Genomic DNA, 22,075 nt, shown 5'->3' with positions numbered 1-22,075 from the left:
TCACCAGAATCCCTCTCCCCAGACATAACCGCGGTTGATAGTTCGGGTGGGCCTCCTTCCAGGTGTGGGCTCCCGGTTGATCTCTCGGTTCATCTCTCCACTTAACTGTCTATCCATTTAATGTCTCGTTTTTGGTACCTGCTTTTTTTTTTTTTTTTTTTTGGCCCGTGGATTCTTTTCTGGAAGAAACCAGACTTGGTGCTTTAGAATACTTCGCGTGCGGGATGTGGCTTCCTGCGCCCTCCGGGTCCGGCCAACGTGCTCCCCTCTCCCCGACGTTTCCTGTAAAATAGGAGCTGGGAGCTGCACACCTGGTTAGATTTGGTTTCGTTTTTGGCGAGAGTACATCGTAGGCATCACCAGTACTTACGGTGCTTGACAGCTCGTTGTCTTTCCAATTATGTCAAAACATTTACATTGTTTCAGAGTCAAAATCGTAACAGTCCGTTAAAGGGAGTCCAGCTTCTGCCCCTGTGGGCGGCGCCCAGCCCCTGCCCCTCCCGGTGAACTGTTCTTGTAAGCTTCTGGGGTTTCTCCTCCGTCATTTCTTCTTGAAATGCAAGCAGACGTGTTTGTATTTCCCTCCTCTCGCACACACAAGCCTCCTCCGCACGCCCAGAACAGATCGTAGAGGTTCTCCGTGCCAGCACGTTCGAATCCCCATCCTGCTTCAGCCGTGCCACACTCTGCTGCGGAGGGTAGGTGCTGCCGTGTTCTAGTCACCTGGCCTAGCCCTGCTAGACATGGGGGAGGTTTCCAGGCCTGCTACACATACTGCCAAAATCAGGAGCTTTGTGCGTGAAGCGTGTCGTATTCTTGCCAGTGTATCTTCGGGATGGATTTCTGGAAGTGACGCTGCATCTGGGCCAAAGGGCAAGTGCGTATGTAGTTGTGTGGGATATTCCCAAATTTCCTACTGTAGGGGCTTATGCCATTTTGCATTCCTACCAGCGGCTTCTGAGGGATGCGGCATCTTTTTGGTGGTGAAACGGTAGGCTACGGCCTTGGAAAAGTAAAGCGGCTTCAGGATTCGAGGGCTGCCTCTACGTCTTAACCGTGTGTCTCCGGACAAGCTGCTTGATCTCTCTGAACCTTGGTTTTCTGTCCGTCAAGTGGGGGTAGGAGTTGTTTCGGAGATCGCTCAGGATGACGCAGGCGAAATGCTGCAGAGTCTGGTGTATGGTGAGCGCTCAGTAAGTGTTGACCGGGGATGTTCTTGTCGTGACGGTCGTGCTCGAAGATGAATGCCCAGCGTCACTTGTCCCTGAAAACTGAAAGGTGCCCACACTCTCGTCCCTCTGCCAGAACGGCCAGACACTGGAGAGCAGAAAGCCTTTGCTTTTTGGGCGGCAACCAGCTGAAAAGAAAAGAGCTACGTCTCCTTCGCTTTTACGGTTTTCGTGTCTGGTTAAGTCTGTGGCTGGGGTTCTAATTTAAGTGTCAGAAGAGGTGGGACATGACTTGATATTTACTGCTGTCTGAGGCTGATGAGCCCTCAGTAAATACTTGGCAACTGACCTCCACAAGGGAGCACTTTGGGGTGGTCTTTCAGACATGCGCCTCAAAGCCCTGTCGTTGTTGGGCATCGCTGACAGGGGAGGGGTGAGGATAATGACCCACCAATGCATTCATCTACCATAGAGTGGTTTCTCAGATAAAACGTAAAAGTAATAAACCATGCTAGAAGTTCTCAGAATTTTTACATGACATACTGATGAAATGAAGACTTAAGTTCTTGAGCAAACATGCGGTTTATGTTCTCCTAGTAGGGTGAACATTTTGTGACTGCCTCACCAACATGTTCTGTAGAGCTTACCCCCTAGGTTAGAATTTTTTTTTTTTTTAACGTTTATTTTTTCTTGAGAGAGACAGAGTGCAAGTGGGGGAGGTGCAGAGGGAGGAGACACAGAATCTGAAGCAGGCTCCAGGCTCCGAGCTGTCAGCACAGAGCCCGACGTGGGGCTCGAACGCACAGGCCGTGAGATTATGACCTGAGCAGAAGTCTGACGCTTAACCGACTGAGCCACCCAGGCGCCCCCCTCCTAAGTTAGATTTTTTTTTTTTTTTTTTTTTTTGGTCTAAGTTAGAATTTTTAACCACAGATGGACTTCAGTGGGTCCCTGAAGTTGTATGTAGGGTGTGTGTGTGTGTGTGTGTGTGTGTGTGTATACACCTGTGCACATGGGGGGGTGGTGAGCCCTCATAGTTTGCATTACATTATCAGATAGATCTATGGCCTTAAAAAGACTCAGAACCTCAGTGGTAAGCCATATTCTTTTCTGTTTTAAAGGATGTTGCAGCTCGGGGTTTGGATCTCCCTCAAGTCACGTGGATTGTTCAGGTAATTTTTCAGTTAAGGTGTGAGCTCAAGGCAGGAATAAGCGATTGTGAGTAGATGAGCTGGCTTTAAGTGGAATAATTATTATTATTAGCCTCTCGGGTGTTGCCCCGGTAACCAGGCAACGACCAGCCTTATCTGCCCAATTCTCCAGGACCTTCCCCTAACACGGCCCACCTAGCCACTGCGGTGAAACGGCCAGGCTGAGCAGTTGCGGGAGGGAGGGGCAGACTCCCCTGCTCCCAGACTGACGCATGTCACACACAAAGTTTCAGCAATCTGAAAATAACAGGAATTACCCTGGCCCTTGGGAGGCCTCATTGTGTCCGGAAGGAGATGGCTCAGCCTGTCCTGAGAGCCGTGTCCGTGTGCATTGACCTGCAGGGGGCAATTAGGGCCTGACAACATCTTACACACACCTCTAGCCTTAGACGCTTTGCCAGAGGGCACAGGTGTTAGCACTAGAGTCTAGTGGTTTCAGTTTTGTTTTTTCTTTTCGTTAGTCTGCAGAATGGTATTTTTAAGCCTTTCTGTGTGGGGGCCAGGGGACACGTGCCCCATTTACGTGAGTCATGGTTTATTCACGTGTTAGTGGAATTGCATGCCTGTCACTGGCTAGGAAATCTGATCTGCTCGCTGCAGAAGACAGCCTCTTTTGGACTAGAGGCATTGTGGTTTCTTGCCTGATGGCCACACAGCAAAATAAAGATAAAAAGCAGGGTAACTTTAATGTGGGGGACGGGGCAGACACATAAACTTGATCGTTTAGAGCTGTTCTGTATTGTGAGGTGGATTACTTTCACATGTCTGACATCCTCGTGTATTCTGTTCATTTGGGGCCTCTGATCTTTGATTTGTGTAGCTGCAAAGAAAAAAAAACAAGGAGGAATGGAATATGGTCAGTTCCTATTTGTGATGATAAAGTTACTGCCACAGAAAATATGAAATGCTGTGCATAATGCATTCTGCTGAGTTAGAGTCTGCCCCTCACCGCCCCCAGGTCAGGAATGCCGTCCCCGGTAACGGAAGCAAGTCCTGCCAGAGGGGAACCTGCCTCACGGCTGCCGCGCAGCTCTCCCAGTTCCATTGGGATTGGGTGTCACTGCGGTGAGATGGTGGGCACCGGCTCCCGGTCGCCCGGCAGCAGGGCTGAGCTCTGATTAGATTAGCCAGCCCCTTCCTCCTGACCCCGTCCAGGCCTCTGTGGCCTCAGCCTCACCGCCGCGTCTGCCGGCCAAGGTCACTCGGTCATCCTACCCCACCTGCCTCCGTGTTCACCTTGCACGGTCACCTCTGTGGAAAGATGCAGATAGGAGACTGAAGAGACCTGTGGAGAAGCAAAATTACAAAGGAGATACTGGGACGGGAAGGCGCCCGCTCATCGGGAACTTGGCCGCTGTTCACGCTTCGTGTCTGAGCCTCGTTATTTCCAATGAAGGCAGGGCTTTCAGGCTTGAGTGGCTTCTCCTTGGGGTTGTGTGAGGGTAACCATAGCACCGGGATTTAATTCTTGGGCTACCTGGAGGCAGGTGAGGGGTATTGCACTTCCAATTAATGGCAACGCCTTGATCTGTGAATGCCTTCATTTTTGTTACCCTTTTTAGTACAACGCTCCGTCTTCGCCTGCTGAATACATCCACCGGATCGGGAGAACCGCCCGGATTGGCTGCCGTGGGAGCAGCCTGCTCATCTTGGCCCCTTCGGAGGCAGAATATGTCAACTCGTTGGCTTCTCACAAAATCAAGTGAGTCAGAAACCTGAACGCGGTTTCAGCTGATCTCACCTAATTAACTTTCTGTCGCTTTCTACAGCGGATGGGCCTTGTAAGCTGACGAAGAGCCATTAACCCTTGTGATCTCTAAATGGGTCCCAGAATAGCCAGTGGCGAACACTGAGCCCTTCACGCCGTCAGCACATGACAGTTTTCACTGCGTTGCCACACAAAGTCACGGAGCGATCTGTTGCGCTTGGTTTTTCTTTAAGATAGAGGTCCGTGTTTCCTATTCCTTTTCTGTACAATTCGTGTGCACAGCCCTCACAGCCAGCTTCCTGAAGACCTGCTTCATTCAGTTTTTATTTTTGCGCACAACGTTCTGTGCCTCTAAAGGTGATGTGTCCTAGAAAAAAAAAAGAATGCTGGTGACTCATCACAAAGCCCGCCACCACCAGGAAGATGAACCCAGGGAGGAAATCTCTGGGGGCAGCTAAGGTGCGCGCGTAGCCTCGCAGCCGCCATGCCGTCACTCCAGTCGGGGCCCCCGCGGACCCAGACCTCGCTCTGGAAAGACCAGCAAAGTGAAGACGGAGAACAGCGTCTCGACCTGGCCGAGCTGAGTATGAGGAAGGCAGAAGGGGCTCGCCTGGGCTGCAGAAACGTGTTCCGAACGGCGTCCGGCACCTGAAATAACCAGTGCTAGTAACAGACTGCTAAAGGCGTGCGGTTTTCACACTGGCCTGCTCTCGAGAATTTCTCCTGCTCACGTAGCGCGGTGATGCGGAGCGTGGTTCAGAAGGCACGGGGAGAGTCGTGCGCGTGTGCCCAGGAAGGTAGGGCACGACTCGTGCCACGCGCGGGAGCCCCGATGGCCACCCGAGTGCTGCTTGGAACCAGCAGCTGTGACACCAGCCAAGCCCAAGGGCCTCCTGTCCCGGTGCTTTGCCTCACGCAGCCCCACGTGTCATATGAAGCAAGAGGACCACGGTCTCTCGGTCTAAAGTACAGAGCTGGCAGGGTCCTTGCGTTCTGCATGTGCATCGCAGCTCCCAGGCAGGCTGCCTGGGACCTGGCCTGGGGACCAAGTGCAGGCCGCCCACTCAGAGAGCTGCCTGGGGCCACCCCACCTGCAGAGCTCTCCCTGCTTCTCTCCCTCCCTCCCTCCCTCCCTTTCTTCCCTCCCTCCCCTCCCCTCCCTCTCCTTCCTCCCACCCTCCCTCCCTCCCCGTACCCTGGGCAGACCTAGTAGGGCAGTCTTGGGCCTGCTCGTGGGAACATCTGTGGGCTGGGGCGTCCTCAGGAAATGTGCCTTGTGTACACCCTTCAGTGTTGGGGAGGCAGGAGCCTCATGGTGATTTCGAGTGGGCCAAACTAACACTCGTTTGGGTTTTCCTTTCGTTTAATGTCTCATCTTAAAACAATGTAGCCACCGAAAGAGTGGTTTTATTTGTTTCAGGGAGACTGCATATTTGATGTTACTTGTAAGAGGAATTCTGTTGGTCAGTTGGTCAATCACGTTTCACCAATAACAACTTCTCGGGCTGGATTCTGAGTGCCTGGAGCTTCAGGATGGCCAGCTGTTCTCTCCGGTGCTTTCCGGTCTTAGGGTGGCACGCCACTGGGCAGCTGTACCCTGGAAGTGGGGGGTTGAATGAAAACCCACGGACGTAACCCCTTTTCCTGTTGTCTCTTACCCCGTCCTCACAGGCTGGGGACCTGTCACGGCACTGCCGCTGTTTTCCTATAGCACAGGGACTTGTCGAGCCTCAGAACGCGTTTTCAGAGCTGTGTGCTGTCGTCCATGGGAGGACAAATAGTCCCTTCACCTTGGCGGCCTCTTATCCCCTGGCTGCTTCCCCCCCACCCTGTGTTCTAGACTTAGAAGTTCACGCTCCCTGCGCCCTCTGTTCCTTCCTGTTCCTTCCTGTTCGCGGCTCCTGGATGTTTGCCCGCGCTCATTCACTTGGACGCAATAAGCTCGGAAAAGTGAGTGCCATCGGTCCTGCAGTCACATGATAATTGTCCAGCCCGGAGTTACCCGCACAGATGCCCCTGCCCTCAGGTTTCCTTAACAAACGCATTGAGGCTGATTGCTCTGAAAGATTCAGATGAGAGCCTCAATTTAAAAAGGGAAAAGAGGAGCACTTGGGTGGCTCAGCTGGTTGAGCATCTGACTCTTGGTTTCGGTTCAGGTCACGACCTCACAGTTCATGAGATCGAGCCCCACGTCAGGCTCTGTCAACAGCGTGGAGCCTGTCGGGGTTCTCTCTCTGCCCCTCCTTCTCCCTCTCTCTTTCTCCCTCTTTCTCTCTCAAAAATGAATACATATTAAATTAAAATGGGAAAATAATAGCCACGTGTATTTTGAAGATATAAAGAGTACAGTCGTTCTGTGTGATGGTCTCATCTGGAAAAAACTGTGTCAGCAGCATTGGTGGGAAATCCGGCATCCCATGTTCACATTCAGGAGACCGCTCCGAGACTCCAGTGACTCGCGATATTTGGACTTGCGGGGGAAGTTCAGAAGCATGAAGACAGAAGTACCCAGAGGAAGAGATTTGGGTCTCTTGTGGAGTGAACATCTACTCGAGGGGGAAAGAGCCCTGGAGGGGCCCGGCCTTGCTCGTTTCTGCCCTGAAAATGCACCTGCTGAAGCTTCTATACCTGAACCTGCTTTGTGGGCCTGATATAACCAACCCCCCCCCCCCAAAATATCACACCTAAGTTACAATGTTGCAGCCAAGAATGATGCTTCCAGATTTGTGTCTGAGGAAGAGATCAGTGTTGGGTATCTATATATAAGCTGTTTTGTACTTCATTCAAAAAATTACACCTAAGAAGAAATAATTACAAAGTGTGCTGTGGCAACAAGCAGACTTGAACCAAAAGTTACTCTGCTAAATATTCCAAAAAAAGAAAAAAACGAAACCAAAAAGAGAAGGAAGATGTGTGTATGTATTGTGCGTAAGAACCTGGGAGCCGGGCAGCCGGATGCTGGGAAGGCTGATGAATTACAGGGAAGATTCAAGAAGGCAGGCTGAGGCGCTCGGCAGCAAGGGCCATCACAACAAATTGCTGCCTGCCTTCAGACGCCGAGCACTGTGGACCTCGCCCTGACAGTGTAATTTAGCAGACGGGGCAGGAGACAGGCGCCCTGGGCCGCTGCCACCTCAGCCCGAATGCTCAGGACTTTGTTTCTGCGTCCTTTGGAGTCCCTTGTATATGCCAATCTCTTAACCGATTTCCGCTTCCCTTTTAAACGCATTTCTAATGAAAGTCGTCATTGGTTTGTTAAAATGTAAATGCAAACTGTGTATCTCTTAGATCAGGCATAGGACAGGTCCCTGAATTTATTTCTCTATCTTCTCATGGTAAGGCGGGGCGGTTCAGATCTGCCGATAGAACCATAAACAAGCAGAGTAGATTTGCTTTGTTCCTCAGAAGCCACCCGATTTCTGAGAACAGGAGGAAGGTCCTTTTAAACTGTAAATCACTCCAGTTCTTTCTCTGCTGCTGTTCACTTGCGGTGACCGGCCCCCAGCACTGTCACAGGGACACACACGGCAGAGGGGTGCCCGGCCCGAGCGTCAGCCCAGACACGCCTCCTGGAAAACCGCGCCTCTCTGTGGTGTGTTTAGTTCTTTGTATCCCTGACTCCAAGTGGCCTTATTCTTGGTTTCTTTCTCCCTGCTTCAGAATCTCACTCCGAGTCCTTCTGTTCCTTTTCCTTTCCTCCTGAAGAAAACGAGTGATGCACAGAGGCAAGTCCGTCAAACAAAGAAAAAGCTAGGACCGTGCCGTGCTGTGCGTTCACCTCCAGATTCTCCCGCGTCAACAAGAGGCAAATTCAGTGGCCACGGCATTTCTCTCTCTTATGAAAAATAATTTTCTGTGAAATCACGAGCATTTTCCCCCAAACTCCTACCCTCGCAGTACGTGCTCTGCCTCCTCGGGTTGACTCCTGCTGTAAAAAGATTTCACGGCTCCGTGGGGCTGTGAGCTGGCAGCACAGGGGGGAGAGTGTGGAGGGGCGGGGGCTGGGGGTGTTCAGGGAAGCGGTGACACATTTCAGGTAGATCGCTGTCAGAGACGTGACATTTTCATTCATAGCTTTGTCAGCGTAACCTTTGGGGGGAAGGGGGAGAATTGTCTTCTCCCACCTGAGAGGTTGCCATTCGTGTTTTAATTTGCTGTTACGTTAAAAAAAAAAGAAAAGAAAAGAAACCACATACAAGGAAATCATTTATCTTTTTATGATCTGTTTTTCTCCCAGAACTCCTCCTTCCCCTTTTCCTCCCCCCCCCCTCCCTGGGAAGTATGTTTTCAGCAACTCCTGTTTCTTCCTTAGGCTGTAGTACTTGATTGTGTGCTCACTTGCCGAGTCTGAACGCTGTGGCCCGCAGACTGGTGGAAGCGGGGCCTGGGCCGCGGGGCCGCTGGGCCGCGAGGCGGGTCGACCTCTTCTCCTGGCTCAGGCTGGCTTCTGTTCATGAGCGAGGCCCAAATTCTGAGCTCAGCCGTTTGCACACGGCTCTGCATGCGTCAGAGGTCCTCTGTTCCTCACCCCTTCATAACGAAGGTGTCAGAGGGTAGACAGACTTCTGGATACGTGAGAAGAGAGTTCGGGGGCTGCGGTCACTTGTTGGCCTTCCCTGAGGAGTTGACCCCAACAGTTACGGACCTTTAGCCACACGCTCCCCTCCCGCCTCCGGCCTGGCCTTTTTTTTTTTTAACATAAAACTAAAGGGACTATCTGCGTTGTTCTTTTCTTCACTTTCTCATGTGCTCGTGTCAAGGCGTAGTATATTAATAAGCAGGCCTGCTTTGTAGTGTTTGAGATTCATTAAGAAATGATGGTGGGATGCCCACAGAGGAGATTCCAGACGTAGCCTGTTTGAAAGTCGCCAGGGAGGAGGAGAGTGTTGGCAATATGACCCCTTCTGTCCTTGTCGTGTCCTAGAGGTTGCCGCCTTCCAAACTGCTGAAGGGTTAGGAAACTGAATTCCTTTCCGTGAAGGTGCAGTTTCTGTTCTACGTGGAGTTAGCCTGAGAATAGGCCGGTTTTATGCATCGAGATTCCGGATGTCGCTGGAGGTAGCAAGTCTGCCTTGACGTGCCCTTCCTTTTACAGCGTGTCTGAGATCCACGTGGAAGACATTTTGTCTGTTCTGGCAAGGGACGGTTGTTTGAAAGGGAGCCGACGGGGAACCCAGGTGAGTGCCATTATTGATGATGCTTGCGGTGAACAGACACGACTCGCTTCTTGATTTGGGGTGGTGGGGCTACTGTGTGTGGGACAGTTAGTTCCTCTGTTGAGCAGACGTGTGTATCTCAGGGGCCATGAACGTTAGATGAGGCCACATCTTGATTGTGCTTTCTCCTCTCCGCTCCTGGACGCGTTTTCTGGTCTCATCCCGTTAACGGGTGACCCATCCATCCTCGAAGCCCGCAAGGCCGCGGCAGGCTCCCAGCGAGGAGGCCTCGTCCTGGCCCACAGTGAGTTTGGAGGCAGTGTTACCTGCTCAACCCTGGTGCCCCCATCCAGATTCTCAGCAAAGACAGCTGATTGACCCCTCCACCCGTGACAGCACGGAAGAAACTGGTGTCTCTGTGTCTCCATGCAGACACACGCAGTGCATCTGTTTTTTTGTTTTTTTTGTTTTTTTTTTTATTAAAAATTTTTTTTTTCAACGTTTATTTATTTTTGGGACAGAGAGTGACAGAGCATGAACGGGGGAGGGGCAGAGAGAGAGGGAGACACAGAATCAGAAACAGGCTCCAGGCTCTGAGCCATCAGCCCAGAGCCTGACGCGGGGCTCGAACTCACGGACCGCGAGATCGTGACCTGGCTGAAGTCGGACGCTCAACCGACTGCGCCACCCAGGCGCCCCAGTGCATCCGTTTTTTAATGTGTGTGCCACACACAGAGGAAGAGTAAAGTTGAGATCATCAAAAGGAGACATTGGTGTTATCCATGTGGTTCCACACGGGGACCCTGGGCACCCTATCCTGCGGCCCTCCTGTGACTTTCCTCCTGCTAGGTGGCTGTTCCCCACTCCCACTCTAGCCCTGTACCCACTGTGTCACAGATATGTGTGTGTCACGTTGCTGTATGTAGTTTTGTCTACGAAACATTAGTGATTTGAATATTTTACATTGGTTTGTTTAAGTCGGAGCATAGACTGGAAAATGAGACCAAATAGATCAGGCTTAATTAAGAGTTTCTTTTATGCATCAAGAAGCGTCTTTCTTTGGACCAATACTGTCCCTGGGGCTGGGACCTGACTTGACTGGCCCTGACTTAAGCCCTCTTGTTCAGAAAGAACCTAAGGAAATGTATCAACGAAAAGGCAGGGAAACCGTCACAGTGTGTGTCCTGTGCCCGGGACTGTGCTACACTCTTCATGGTTTGGTCCTGTTTAATCCTCCCAGCAGCCCCACCAGGTGGGTGCTCTCGTCCCACTTCCCAGATGAGGAGACTGAGGTCCGGAGGGGTGAAGAAACGTCCACAGGGACGCAGCCTCCGGTGCGGTGGAAGCAGGCAGCCTGACTTCAAAGCACGTGCTCTTTGCTCCCACTGATACAGACGAAAGCACGGCAGTGGCAGCAGCTAGCTGTTCAGTTAGGTAACGTCAGCCCTCGCTAGGTGAGACGTGGTCAACAGACGACGCCACAACAAATATCCCATAAACCAAAGAAGCAGGGACAGACTCAGTTGATCAACAAGTTGTCTTAAACCGTGTTTCGTTAGAAGACATCCCTGCCGCGCTAGGCTTTGGAACATCCCATATTAATAGTTTGTTGTCAAGGGAACGGACCAGTCACCAAACAGACGCTCGTTGGTCCCGGCACGCTGCTGTTCTCCTGAAGCTACTGCAGATTCTAGGAAGGGTTTTTTCATGTTCCCTCAGACACTTCATTACAGCCCCAGGACCATGGGCAGTGTAGCAGAGGTTAAGGGCATGGCCTCAGGGTCCCCAGCTCTGTGGCTCTGGGCAAGACTGGACGTCCCTAAGCCGTGGTTTCTTCTTATGTAAAACTGAGATCATGTTGGCATTCTTGTTAAGGAGATTGGAGGACTGAGTAAGAAATAACCCGAGAACCCCGACACAGGTACTGAAGGGTGTTCGTCGTCGTCATCAGCTAGTAGCAGATGTAGAGTTCCGAGTCCAGACTCCGCGACACGAAACCCGGTGCTTGTTGCTGTGGTGCCGGCGAACGTTAGCCTCTGCCTGCTGGCCAGAAGTAAGAGCAAGCGGTAAAGTTGCAAGAAAGTTACAAGGAAAGTAGAGGTTCGGTCAGATCTCCTCTTACACCGTTTCTGGGACTGACTCTGTTGGTGTTTGTCCCTGAACCGAGCCCACATTGTTCGGTCCAGGGAGAGCTGATCATCACGTGGGTCTGCAGAAGGAGCGTCTCCTGCGGACTCCCCCCCGCCCCCTCCCCCCCCCCCCCCCGGGGAGGGAGCCAAGCAGCCGCAGTGCCCTCTGCTCTTCCCCGAGCGAGCCACGGCCGCTTCCCAGCCCCCGGCCTTCCAGGGCCTTGCGTATCTACTCCCACGGAAGCAGAGGCTTCCTTGGCACGAGGCCGGCCTTGAAGCCTTGCCCGAGGGGGGGGCTCGGGGACACTTCGTGTAGGGGCCGGGGCCCCAAGGCAGGCAGGCTTGGGTTCCACACCATGCTTCACGGCTGGTGGTTCTGCAACCAGAGTGCCCATCACGTGGGTTGCTGTGAAGCTGACCTGAAACGAGGCGGGCGGTGCTCTGTATGCTTCTGGGCCGTGGCAGTTCATCCCAGCCCCAAGCTCCTGCCTTGATGGACGGGAACCAGTAGGATGCTTTTAAGGAGTGGTGAGCTTTGTTTTTAAAAAGAAAAAACACTCGGCGAGGTGGGCTTTCACTGACCCCAAGCTAACCGGTTAGCCTAGAAAACTAATCGTACTACACGCCCCGGGCACCGTGTCGATGAAAACCTGGCCTGTTTCATTAACCAAATTTAACTTCAATTCGAAGGCCAAAGGGAAACTCCGTGAAACTGACTCTATTACTAATTGTCACACAGATCTACAACCCGAAAGAGTGTTTTATGTGTGTGTGATCCGCGTGAGTAGTGAAAAGAATAAAGTAGATGCTGGATACAACTTCTAGTTCTGTTCCTCATAAGAAACACGGCGTGTTTTAATTGCCGTTCTCCATGCAGGCGGTTCCGTCTAGCCCATGAACCAGTGCCGGACAGATAACACGTGAGCTCGGTAAATAGGCCTTTTACACACGTAGCCAGACACCTCACTGTAAGGCCTCTCTTCTCACTCGATTGAAGTCCATTGTAAATGTCCCTTTGGCACATACATCTTTGGGCTTCTGTGAACAGAGAGAGAGTGAGTGAAGCATCTGTAAAATGTATATTTCATATTTAGGTATATAAAATATATATAGCTACGTCTGGGTGTGCGAGTGTTCACCCACCTACAAAGAGAATAAATTTGATCTCTCAACTTTACTGGGAAGCACTCAGATGGTTCTAGGGAAGCATGAGGGTGGAACTCAGCTTGGCAATAAAGTGATTAAAACCGTCCTTCCGTTTAGCTTAAAAACACTTTAGAAGTTAGCAATGGGCATGTTTCCAAAAAAAAAAAAAAGAAAGAAAGAAAGAAAAAGGCACCTCCCCTACCACTGCCACCACCTAAAACTTTTTACAACAACCACAAAAAATCCAGCCCAAGTATCTTCAACTCATGTGTTGCCTCTCAATAGGCATGAAATTTTCATCTTCAAAGTATGCGCACACCCAAACATGCCTTTTCTACGAGGTTTTTTTTTTTGGTTTTTTTTGTTTTTGTCCTCTGAAATATGCCTGTAAACGGACCTTAGCAAGAGACTGGTGCAGGGTCAGGTATTCAAATGAGATCAGCAGCCCCCTCGCTCCGTCCTAGTGCTCGGCCCTCGCACTCGGCTGTTCTCTCCAGGGTCGGTAGGGCTTTACGGACCAGGGAATGCTGAGTATGGGCCATTGGAGACGTGTTTTCCTAAACTAGCCCCGGCCTGCTAGTCCCAGGTTAGCTTCGTTAACCAGCACCGCGTCTGTGTGTCTTTGAGGGGTGGGTGTGCCTCCGGGCTTTGACCCGCTCTCATTACGGGAGTGTTTCACCTGTCGGGGCTGAGACGCTGGCGTGCACACAACTCTGCCCCTGCCTTCAGTTTAAATTTAGACCGTCCTCCCCAGAAGACAACTGAAAAACACCTCACTCTCAAGAGGGGTAATTTTAAAATAAAGTATTTCTGGAAGTGGAGGGGGTAGGGAGAGGAAGACGTGCTTTTTCCTGAGTATATTATGTTTTCTGCCATTAACTTTTCCTTACATTTTACTGAAACTGACCTCATCATTTCAAACGTGTGAACCTAGTCTTATTGCCTTTTCTCCACCTATTTCACTTGTACACACATTATCTATGTGTGTGTATGTATTTTTTTTTTTTTTTGGTTGGGAAGAAAAGATGCCTCATTTTGAAACCTAAAGGGGGAATAAGAAAAGCCCTTTGTAATATATTGCCATATTATCACTAAATCCCCTGACAGTTGTGACACAGAAGTAAGTCACCTGTCACTTAAGCTTGAGGTCTCTTTAATTTTCTCCTGGAATTCGCACCAGGCTGTCTTTAATTTGAGGCCTTTATTGGAATTCTGAAACCTCTCTGCCTCCCTGGCTCTCAGATCTATTCTGAGAGCTGTTACAGAGTGTATACAATAACCAACAGAGGGATTCGAGCGGGCTGGAGCTCTGTTTATCTAACACTCTAGAGGGATTTTTGTGCTTATTCGGGCCTGGCTGCCCGGCTTTCAATATCGCTTTGACAACCATTCTGCCCTTCTCATTAATTTTAAACAGTTAAAACACAGGAAAAAGAGGAAAAAGTTTTCATTATTAAAGTGCTTTACTTTTTAATAACAGAGGATTCTGTCCGCCAGGGGAAAGGGCATCCTCGCTAATTTCACATTCATATTAAAAAAAAACACACACACACAAGGAAGGTGACAGTTGCGTTGCTGAGGTGGCTTAACGAAAGGAGGGCAGCAAAAAAAGAAAAAAAAAAGTTTGCATTTCACATCAGTTAAGAGGGTAAAAAAAAAAAAATCCTTGTTAATGACAATAGCAAATGTCCACTTTCATAACACAGCTCCTGAGTGACTTTTCTCTTGACATTTGAGTGGATAAAACCCTTAGGGGGACCATGTACTGTGAAATCAGCTAGACTGTCATCAACCGAACAGGTAGCAGGAATGATTTGACTAAGCTAAAAACATTTTCAGGTTGTTAAGTCTCTATTAATACAGAGACGGACGCAGACCCAGAGAATGAGGCTTTTTCTCCTCTCCCCTTTGTTCTTCCTCTGGCAACCTTAAAGGTGAGAGACTCAGGAGCCCCAGTTAGGCACGGTCAGCCTGTGGTCAGCCAGACACAGGCGCGAGCCCCTGTCCTCCGCGGGGGTGAGGGGAAGCACAGACTGGCTGTTTTCTTGGTGACCCATGCCCGCAGTGGGTAGTGGTTACCGTAGAGGCTTTATAGAATCACTAGGGCAGTCCGCGTCTTCCAGGAGACCTACTAGCCAAATTGAGTTGGAGAATCTTCGTTCTGTGGCATCTCAGTTTCACATTCAGTAGAAAGCATTCATGTTTGTTTTAAGACGTAGGAGATGGGGGGGGGGGGGGTGCGCCTGGCTGGCTCAGTCAGTGGAATGTGTGACTCTTCATCTTGGGATCATGAGTTCGAGCCCCATACTGGGTGTAGAGCTTACTTAAAAAAAAAAAAAAAAAAAAAAAAAGATACGGGAAACAAAAAACACTCAGTTTTAGGGGAATATAAAGAAATCTTGGGGCGCCTGGGTGGCTCAGTCGGTTGAGCGTCCGCTTCGGCTCGGGTCATGATCTCACGGTTTGTGAGTTTGAGCCCCTCATCGGGCTCTGTGCTGTCAGCTCAGAGCCTGGAGCCTGCTTTGAATCCTGTGTCCCCCTCTCTCTCTTCTCCTCCCCCACTCACGCTCTGTCCCTCTCTGTCTCTCAAAAAATGAATAAACGTTAAAAAAAAATTAAAAAAAAAAAAAAAGGAAATCTTTTCTCTGGGATTGTTGAAGAATGAAAAGGATATCATTTTTCTATTTTATTAACGTTTTCCATCCATAGAACTTGAGCGTGTACAGATGTCGCTCCTGAAACCAGGACGGCCAGCTGCAGAGACCGAGTGGCCTTCTTGGAACGTGGTGTGAAGGGACGGCCCACTCCTCGATAGGTCCCTGGCAGCCAGCACAGTGGCACGGTGGTCCCAGGCTGAAAGAATGGATCCGAAACACGAGTCACAGCCTCCCTAGGAATGAGGGAGCATGCTCTGAAATTCAAGGATAGGCTAAATTTTAGGCAGGCCCTGGGGTAGGGGGGGCACTCCCGAGAGGCTGTTCCCTTGTTCCCCCGAGGAGTGAGAGGGAGGGGGAGGATTTAAGGCCTCCGTAAGACCCAAGTCCTGTGAAACCTACCCACCTGTCCACGTCCCGTGATGTTTTAAATGCCTGAATCGGGCTCGGAAAATTCCAGACTGTCTCCGGTGGGCTTTCATTTTGAACGTGAGTGACAAGAGGCCAGGAGGACCAGTCAGTAAACAAGTAAATAAGTAAATAGACCCGATCTGCCCCCTCACAAAGCCGTCTCCATCTTTGCTTGACTTTAACATCTTTATAGCTCCCGTTTTTCCTCTAGTAATATTGAAAGGATTACCCTTGTTGGCCCCTCGGTGGTTACCGAGTGATTTTACTGTTATTAAATCTATTATAAAGTGCTTCATTATTCCTGACTCTGACTCTGTCTCTTCTTTAATCCTTCCGCCGCCCTCCCAGAAATCCCGTGCCGCTGGCCCCCAGGAAACCCGACGGCGAGCCACGGTCTTGCAGACGGTATTTGAAGATTACGTGCACTCCAGTGAGAGGCGGGTCTCCTGGGCAAAGAAAGGTGCGTGGATTTCGTAGGTCCTTGTGGATGGAGAGCCCTCAGAGCTCCGTCCCCACCTCCACCTGCACACCGCCAACGGGCTGAGAGGCCAACCGGTGGGCGGGGGCGGGGGGGGGGGGGATGTCTCTGCTCACCAGCTAAAGCCTTCAGCCTCGTTCTGCAGGGTCTGGACGCAGGCGTGGAAGGCTTTAAAGTGATATTAAACGTTCACTTCATCCTTCCCCATGTTTTGCACAAATGAGGCTTTATCTTGGCTTACGTAGAACTAGAACTTTGACCCATGGATCTCAGGGATCCGTTTTTCTCTTTGAAAACTGAAGAGACGTGACCGCGTCAGCAGAGACTGTTGTAGAGATGGAAATTAGGGATGAAGGTAAGGACTGGAGGCATCAGACCCGAGCAGTCTCTGTTTGGAAGTACAAAGGAAAGTGAGAAAGAACAGTGCTGAAGAAAGGCCATAGACCTTGAACCCAATTCCTAGGAAATTTACAAAAGACTCAGGTACTTATTTAATATCCAGGCCCTTTATAGGATAAGTTGGCACCTGGGATCACCAGGCCTTAGTGGGGACTCAGTAGTTCACTGGAGAACACTGAGAGAGCGTGGGGGGAAGGGTCTTAGAACAGCTGGATGTTTCCTATGGCAGGAAGTCGCGTGTCATGGCTGGTGATGGTCTTGTGTGTGTGAATGAGACGCAGTCCACGCTGGAGGCCCTTCACTTCTTTTTGATAGTTACTTGCTGTTTTGAGAAGGATGCCAGGCTGTCTTGGCCAGTGTGTAAACTCTATACCGTCATCTTTTTCCTTTTATGAATTGAGATTTTTTTTTTTTTTCAAAATTTTTTTTAATGTTTGTTTTTGAGAGAGAGAAAAAGAAAGCATGAGCGGGAGAGGGGCAGAGAGAGAAGGAGACACAGAATCGGAAGCAGGCTCCAGGCTCTGAGCTGTCAGCAGAGAGCTTGACGTGGGGCTTGAACTCACGAACCGTGAGATCATGACCTGAGCTGAAGTCAGATGCTAAACTTCACTGAGCCACCCAGGCGCCCCAGTTGAAATTTTTAAAAAATCATTTATTTAACAAATACTTATTGAACTGGGCACCGTTCTAGGTGCTTGGGATACATCAGGAGTCAAAGCAGATGGAAAACCTTTCTAATATTCTAGGTGGGGCACAGATAGTGAGCATAGTTAAAATAGTCTTTTAAAAGGTGTTGAGAACTGTGGGAAAAACAAAGGTAAGAGAAGTGAAGGGGTGTCTGGGCAGACTGTGTTTTACCTGGAGGGTCAGCGTGAGCCCTGCTGTGAGGGCAACATGAGCAAGTTGAGGGTCCCCAGCTGCTGCGACAGAAAGGGCATTCCCAGAGAGGGCTCCGAGGTGGGGGGGTGTGGGGGGGGGTGGGCAGTGTGTCCACAGGAAGGAAGGGAAGGCTGGCGTAGCAGAGGCAGGCTTGGGAGCTGTCGAGGGCTTTGGGGTCCCCTGAGTGCAATGGGAGCCATTGCAGGACTTGGAGCAGAGATGTGGCATGGTCTACAGGGGTCGGAAAAGACGGCCTGTGTGAGAATAGAATCTGGGGGGCAAGGGCGAATGCTGGGGGACTGGTTATAGACAGTCGTGGCCATCAGGAAATAGATGACAAGAATGGGCTAGTCAGCAAACGGTTTTGAGTGCCTACCGTATACCTTGGCACATCACGAAAGCAGCCCTTGGCTGTTGCCACCACACTGGACCAAATGAGAACTACACAGGAGAAAAGATGAAGTCCCGGCGGTGGCCCCATCCCCGCTGCTCCGTAGGTAGCGTGCGTCCTGCTGGACGGGTTTCTAACAGCAGGCTGTCCTGACATTTCCCGAAAGTGAGTTCAACAATTCCTGAGGGTTTTCCTAAGAACCTGCCTTCAGTGAAGTACTGGCACGTGTCTCCCGAGAGGAACGGATGGCTTGTCACAGTGTAACTGGAGATCGGTCGTTTGTTGACAGGCGAGGTGAGCTTGCTGGGTGGTACACGTCCAGCTGTGGCGCCGCGGAATTTCTGGCTTCGTAGCGCATTGCGATGAAAAGCAAGAAAGCCCCCCTGGTCCTCTTCACCTTTGGTTTTGACGCCAGAGGTGGTTGAGGTGTCTCACTCTAGTGAGACTACAGCCTTCTTCAGGTGTCTGGGTCACCAAAGTAAGGCTGTCGTGGCGTCCTTGGAGAGTGTTGGTTACCACTGAAGTCGTTAATACCAAGAAACAAGCGGAGCTCCTGGTCTTCTGTCTTTTTTTTCCTAGTATCACTTTTATTTTTTTTTATTTCTACTTACTAAACATGACATGAGACAGAACATGCAAGTGGGGGGAGGCGCAGAGAGAGAATCCCAAGCAGGCTCCACGCTCGGCACTGAGTCCGACGCCGGGCTCGGTGCCACAACCCTGGGATCATGACCTGGGCTGAAATCAAGAGTCGGATGCTCGACCGACTGAGCCACCCGGGTGCCCTACTTGCCTTCCTTTTAAAGGGTACCTGAACGGGGCCACTCTGCAATGTTTAGGTACCAAGAAGGAAATAAACCTGCATTTCTCTTCTCTGCCAATTGATTGCCACGTCAGATTGGTGGTGGTCTGGGAGGAAAGTGCCCTGTTCTAGATCTCGGCGTCTCCACGCTTTGCTCCCCTGGTGCTTAGCATGGTGAGTTCTGGAGGTCTGGCAGGGGCGTGCGTACACGCACTTGCTACGGCAGAGGTGTTCGGTTCACAAGGGGACAGCGACCGCACCCCGGAAGTCGAAACTGTCTTCTGCATTTCGTCTGCATATGCAGATTCCCCACTGCTGACTTGCCTCCGTTTTATTTCAGAACCCACCTCATGAATAATTAACAAAGCAGCTGGTTTTTGCCTTTATGGCAGAAAAGTAGTTGGAAACTGGGCCAAGTATGCATTTGTCTTCCTGTTGCATTTTCTGGCCCAGTCATTGTTAATAACCAGCATTTAATTGTTGTCAGTTTCCAGCAGCAGTCGCCCCTTTTTACCCTCATTTCTTTCCTTTCTTTCTTTTTTTTTCCTTTTAGTTTATTTATTTTGAGAGACAGCACGCGCAGAAGGGGCGGCAGAGAGAGAGAGAGGGAGAGGGAGAGAGAATCCCAAGTAGGCTCCATGCTGCCAGCGCAGAGCCCAACACAGGGCTTGAACCCACAAACCATGAGATCATGACTTGAGCCAAAACCAAGTCAGATGCTTAACTGACCGAACCACCCAGGTACCCCTTTTCCTTCATTTCTTGCCTCTGTTAGCTAGAGATCCCAGTGGTTAAAAACTGGTTTGAACTTGGGGCGCCTGGGTGGCTCAAGCGGTTAAGCATCCGGCTTTGGCTCAGATCACGATCTCGCAGTCTGTGAGTTCGAGCCCCGTGTCGGGCTCTGTGCTGACAGCTCGGAGCCTGGAGCCTGCTTTGGATTCAGCATCTCCCTCTCTCTCTGCCCCTCCCCTGCTCACGCTCTGACTGTCTCTGACTTTCAATAATAAATAAACATTAAAAAAAAAATTTTTTTTTAAACTGGTTTGAACTCGAGACTGCCAAACAAAAGTTTTGGAAACTGGGGTCCTTTCCACACAGAAGACAGCTCTCCTGTGGTGGCCCGTCAGCCTCAGGTCTCCCTGAAGAGCAGGGACCACGTGCGGAGGAGCCGTGCCTGGCTTGCGGGGCTGTTGCTCAGAGTCCAGAAATCCCAAACCACCGATGACAGATCAGCCGCTCCCTCAGTGCAGTCCCAGGTAGGCAGGTACTCAACCGAGTGTGCCTTTACTCCGTACAGATGTGTGTTCTTCTGGGGGCAGGGCCGAGGTTCCCTCCCAGGCTAGAGTCTTGCTCCTTCCTACCTCCTTGATCCTAAGTATCATCCGTAAGATACTACTGTTCTTGGTCAGATGTCCAAGAATAAATCTGATTTTATGAACAAGGATGAGGTGTCCATGTGGGGTATTTTAAAATAGGTTTCCCTTAATGCATCTCCCTTACAGCTGTGAGATGGGAGCCCGCGACTACGGAGCGCGTGCTGTAAGTGGCCACGGCTTCTTCCGCCATCTCAAGCAAATGCCTTCTTTCTCTGCTCTCCACTCCTCCGGGTCCCCCAGCCCCCACTTCCGCCACCCGTCCTTGACACCGCCCCTCGGCAGGGTCTGCAGACAGCTTCTGCTGCTCCTGAAATTCCTGCTTCTGTGAACCATCAAAAACGTGGGAGTCCATTCAAGGATGTGAGGACAGCCCAGTATCGTTGTCCCCAGTGAGACAGCCTTAAGGACAGGCAGGGTTGGTAAACATATGCAGCGTGAAATGCTGCCTGAGCGCTTGTGGAGGGAGAAGACACGTCTGCCGTTTCTTGGAAAACTTGTTAGCTGGGCGCCCACGTCTCTGAGACAGAGGCTGTCCCTCCTTGGCTCCTCGGATTGGTGCGGGAATGGGAGGTTGATCTGCCTAAGTGGGACAGTGGTGGTCATGAGGAGGCCTGGGCCAGCATTCGGGGGACTGAGATTGTAGAAGTGCAAACTCTTTGGCTTGGCCTGACTTGGCATGGTTTCGGTCTGTTTTTGTTTTTAGAGGAGAGTAAATATGGAGGGTCTGGAAAGAAAGAGGTGTAAAGAAGAGGTGTAGAGCATCTCCTGGGCGGTAGCCGAGCGGCTTTCTTGAGACTGGAGTGTGTAGCTCCATGTCTTGGAACCTGGTGTCAGAACCTCCAAACAGCGCAGACCACTTGAAGTGCTAGAGATTTCCCTTGGAAAAGCTGGTCCCCGGTTATTAAAAAGGGGAAGCAGGCACAGATTTCAGAGAGGGGTGCAGACAAGTTGCCTTGGTTATTATTTCTCATCGATTGGGAAAAGGAGTTCACTTTACTCAGTAAATAGAGCTTTGATGGATTCCCAGGATCCTTCCAGCAGCTGATCTGCTAAAATGACACTTTTTATTACTGTTCATAAACGCCAATCTCCAGGTGCTGCTGGGATATTACGTCTAAGCTGTGGGCAAACTTGCCAGTCCAGTGGCTCAACAAGCAAGGGCGAGAGAGGCTGGTATTTAGCACCTGCTCTTCCGTGAGATGCTCGGTGCTGGACTCGGGCTTGGCCGCCGGAAGAGCCGGTATTGGGGTCTTTTCAGAGCCGTCCCCTCCTGCCCTGTTGGAGTGAGGAGAGGTAGACACTTGATTTTCACCGGAATTGCGGTGTATTTGAGGGGAGCTGGGTGGAGGGACAGCTTTCTTTTCTCAGAGGAACGCCGAGAAAAGGTGTAGCCAGGGCTCCAAGCTCCTGGGAACCACATCTGCCTTTTTTCCAGCCAGTGCTGACTCTAGAACAGGGGCCTTTTGCTCAACTTTAAAATAGGGCTGACACTTTCACGAAGGTGTGTCTGGGGACATCTCTAAATTGTTGGCAGTTCTCAAGGAAGGAACTGTTTTGTGGGCTCTTTTAGAAACTTAATAACTGCCTTTCTCCTTTTTAAAACTTTTCATTTCCTTTTTTTTTTTTTTTTCTCTAAAGTTTATTTTGAGAGAGAGTTTGCGCGTGCACAGGGGAGGGGCAGAGAGAGAGAGGGAGAGAGAGAAAATCCCAAGCAGGCTTCGCACTGTCAGCACAGAACCCGACACGGGGCTCAAACACAAACTGTGAGATCATGACCTGAGCCAAAACTAAGAGTCAGACGCTCAACCGACTGAGCCACCCAGGCACCCTGCGTTTCCTTATTTATGCATTTTTCAAATGGGTAAGAAGCCCTTTAGCAGTCAATATCGGGTACTTTGGAATGAATTTGGTTTTAAAATCCCAGGAGTACAGCAAGAAGAGTCACCCCTCTGGATAGGGGCCCTGGAGGCGGGGCTTGTGGCGTGAACATTTATTAAGCAGGAGTAACAGACCGTGATGGGAAGCACAATAAACCCATGGGAACCTTTTGAATTGTGTAACATTTACATGTGTTAGCAATTGAAAAAATAAATTGAATTAGGAAAATTTTTTCCTAATATAAAAGTCTGATGATTTCATTTTTCATGAGAAAATACCACATTGATC

At 50.5% G+C, this 22,075-nt stretch overlaps 1 protein-coding gene across 4 annotated transcripts in view; it reads left to right on the top strand.

The window, feature by feature from the left end:
* The window catches only part of DDX31 (DEAD-box helicase 31), a 73,086-nt gene that overhangs the window by 32,682 nt on the left and 18,329 nt on the right, over positions 1-22,075 (top strand). Inside the window, exons 15-19 of one of the 4 annotated variants that reach the window (XM_047831185.1) lie at positions 2,291-2,341; positions 3,943-4,082; positions 9,184-9,265; positions 11,166-11,297; positions 15,933-16,044. In XM_047831185.1, the coding sequence (XP_047687141.1) occupies positions 2,291-2,341; positions 3,943-4,082; positions 9,184-9,265; positions 11,166-11,297; positions 15,933-16,044 (517 nt within the window). Of the gene's footprint in view, positions 1-2,290; positions 2,342-3,338; positions 3,873-3,942; positions 4,083-7,748; positions 8,075-9,183; positions 9,266-11,165; positions 11,298-15,932; positions 16,045-22,075 lie in introns of those variants that run through there. The other 3 variants (XR_007146496.1, XM_047831186.1, XM_047831187.1) reach the window with 3 other exon arrangements.

This window comes from Prionailurus viverrinus, chromosome D4, assembly GCF_022837055.1.
Source record: "Prionailurus viverrinus isolate Anna chromosome D4, UM_Priviv_1.0, whole genome shotgun sequence".
Classification (NCBI taxonomy): Eukaryota; Metazoa; Chordata; class Mammalia; order Carnivora; family Felidae; genus Prionailurus; species Prionailurus viverrinus.
The sequence above is the reverse complement of the archived record's forward strand: the minus strand, read 5'-3'. Positions and strand labels throughout refer to the sequence as shown.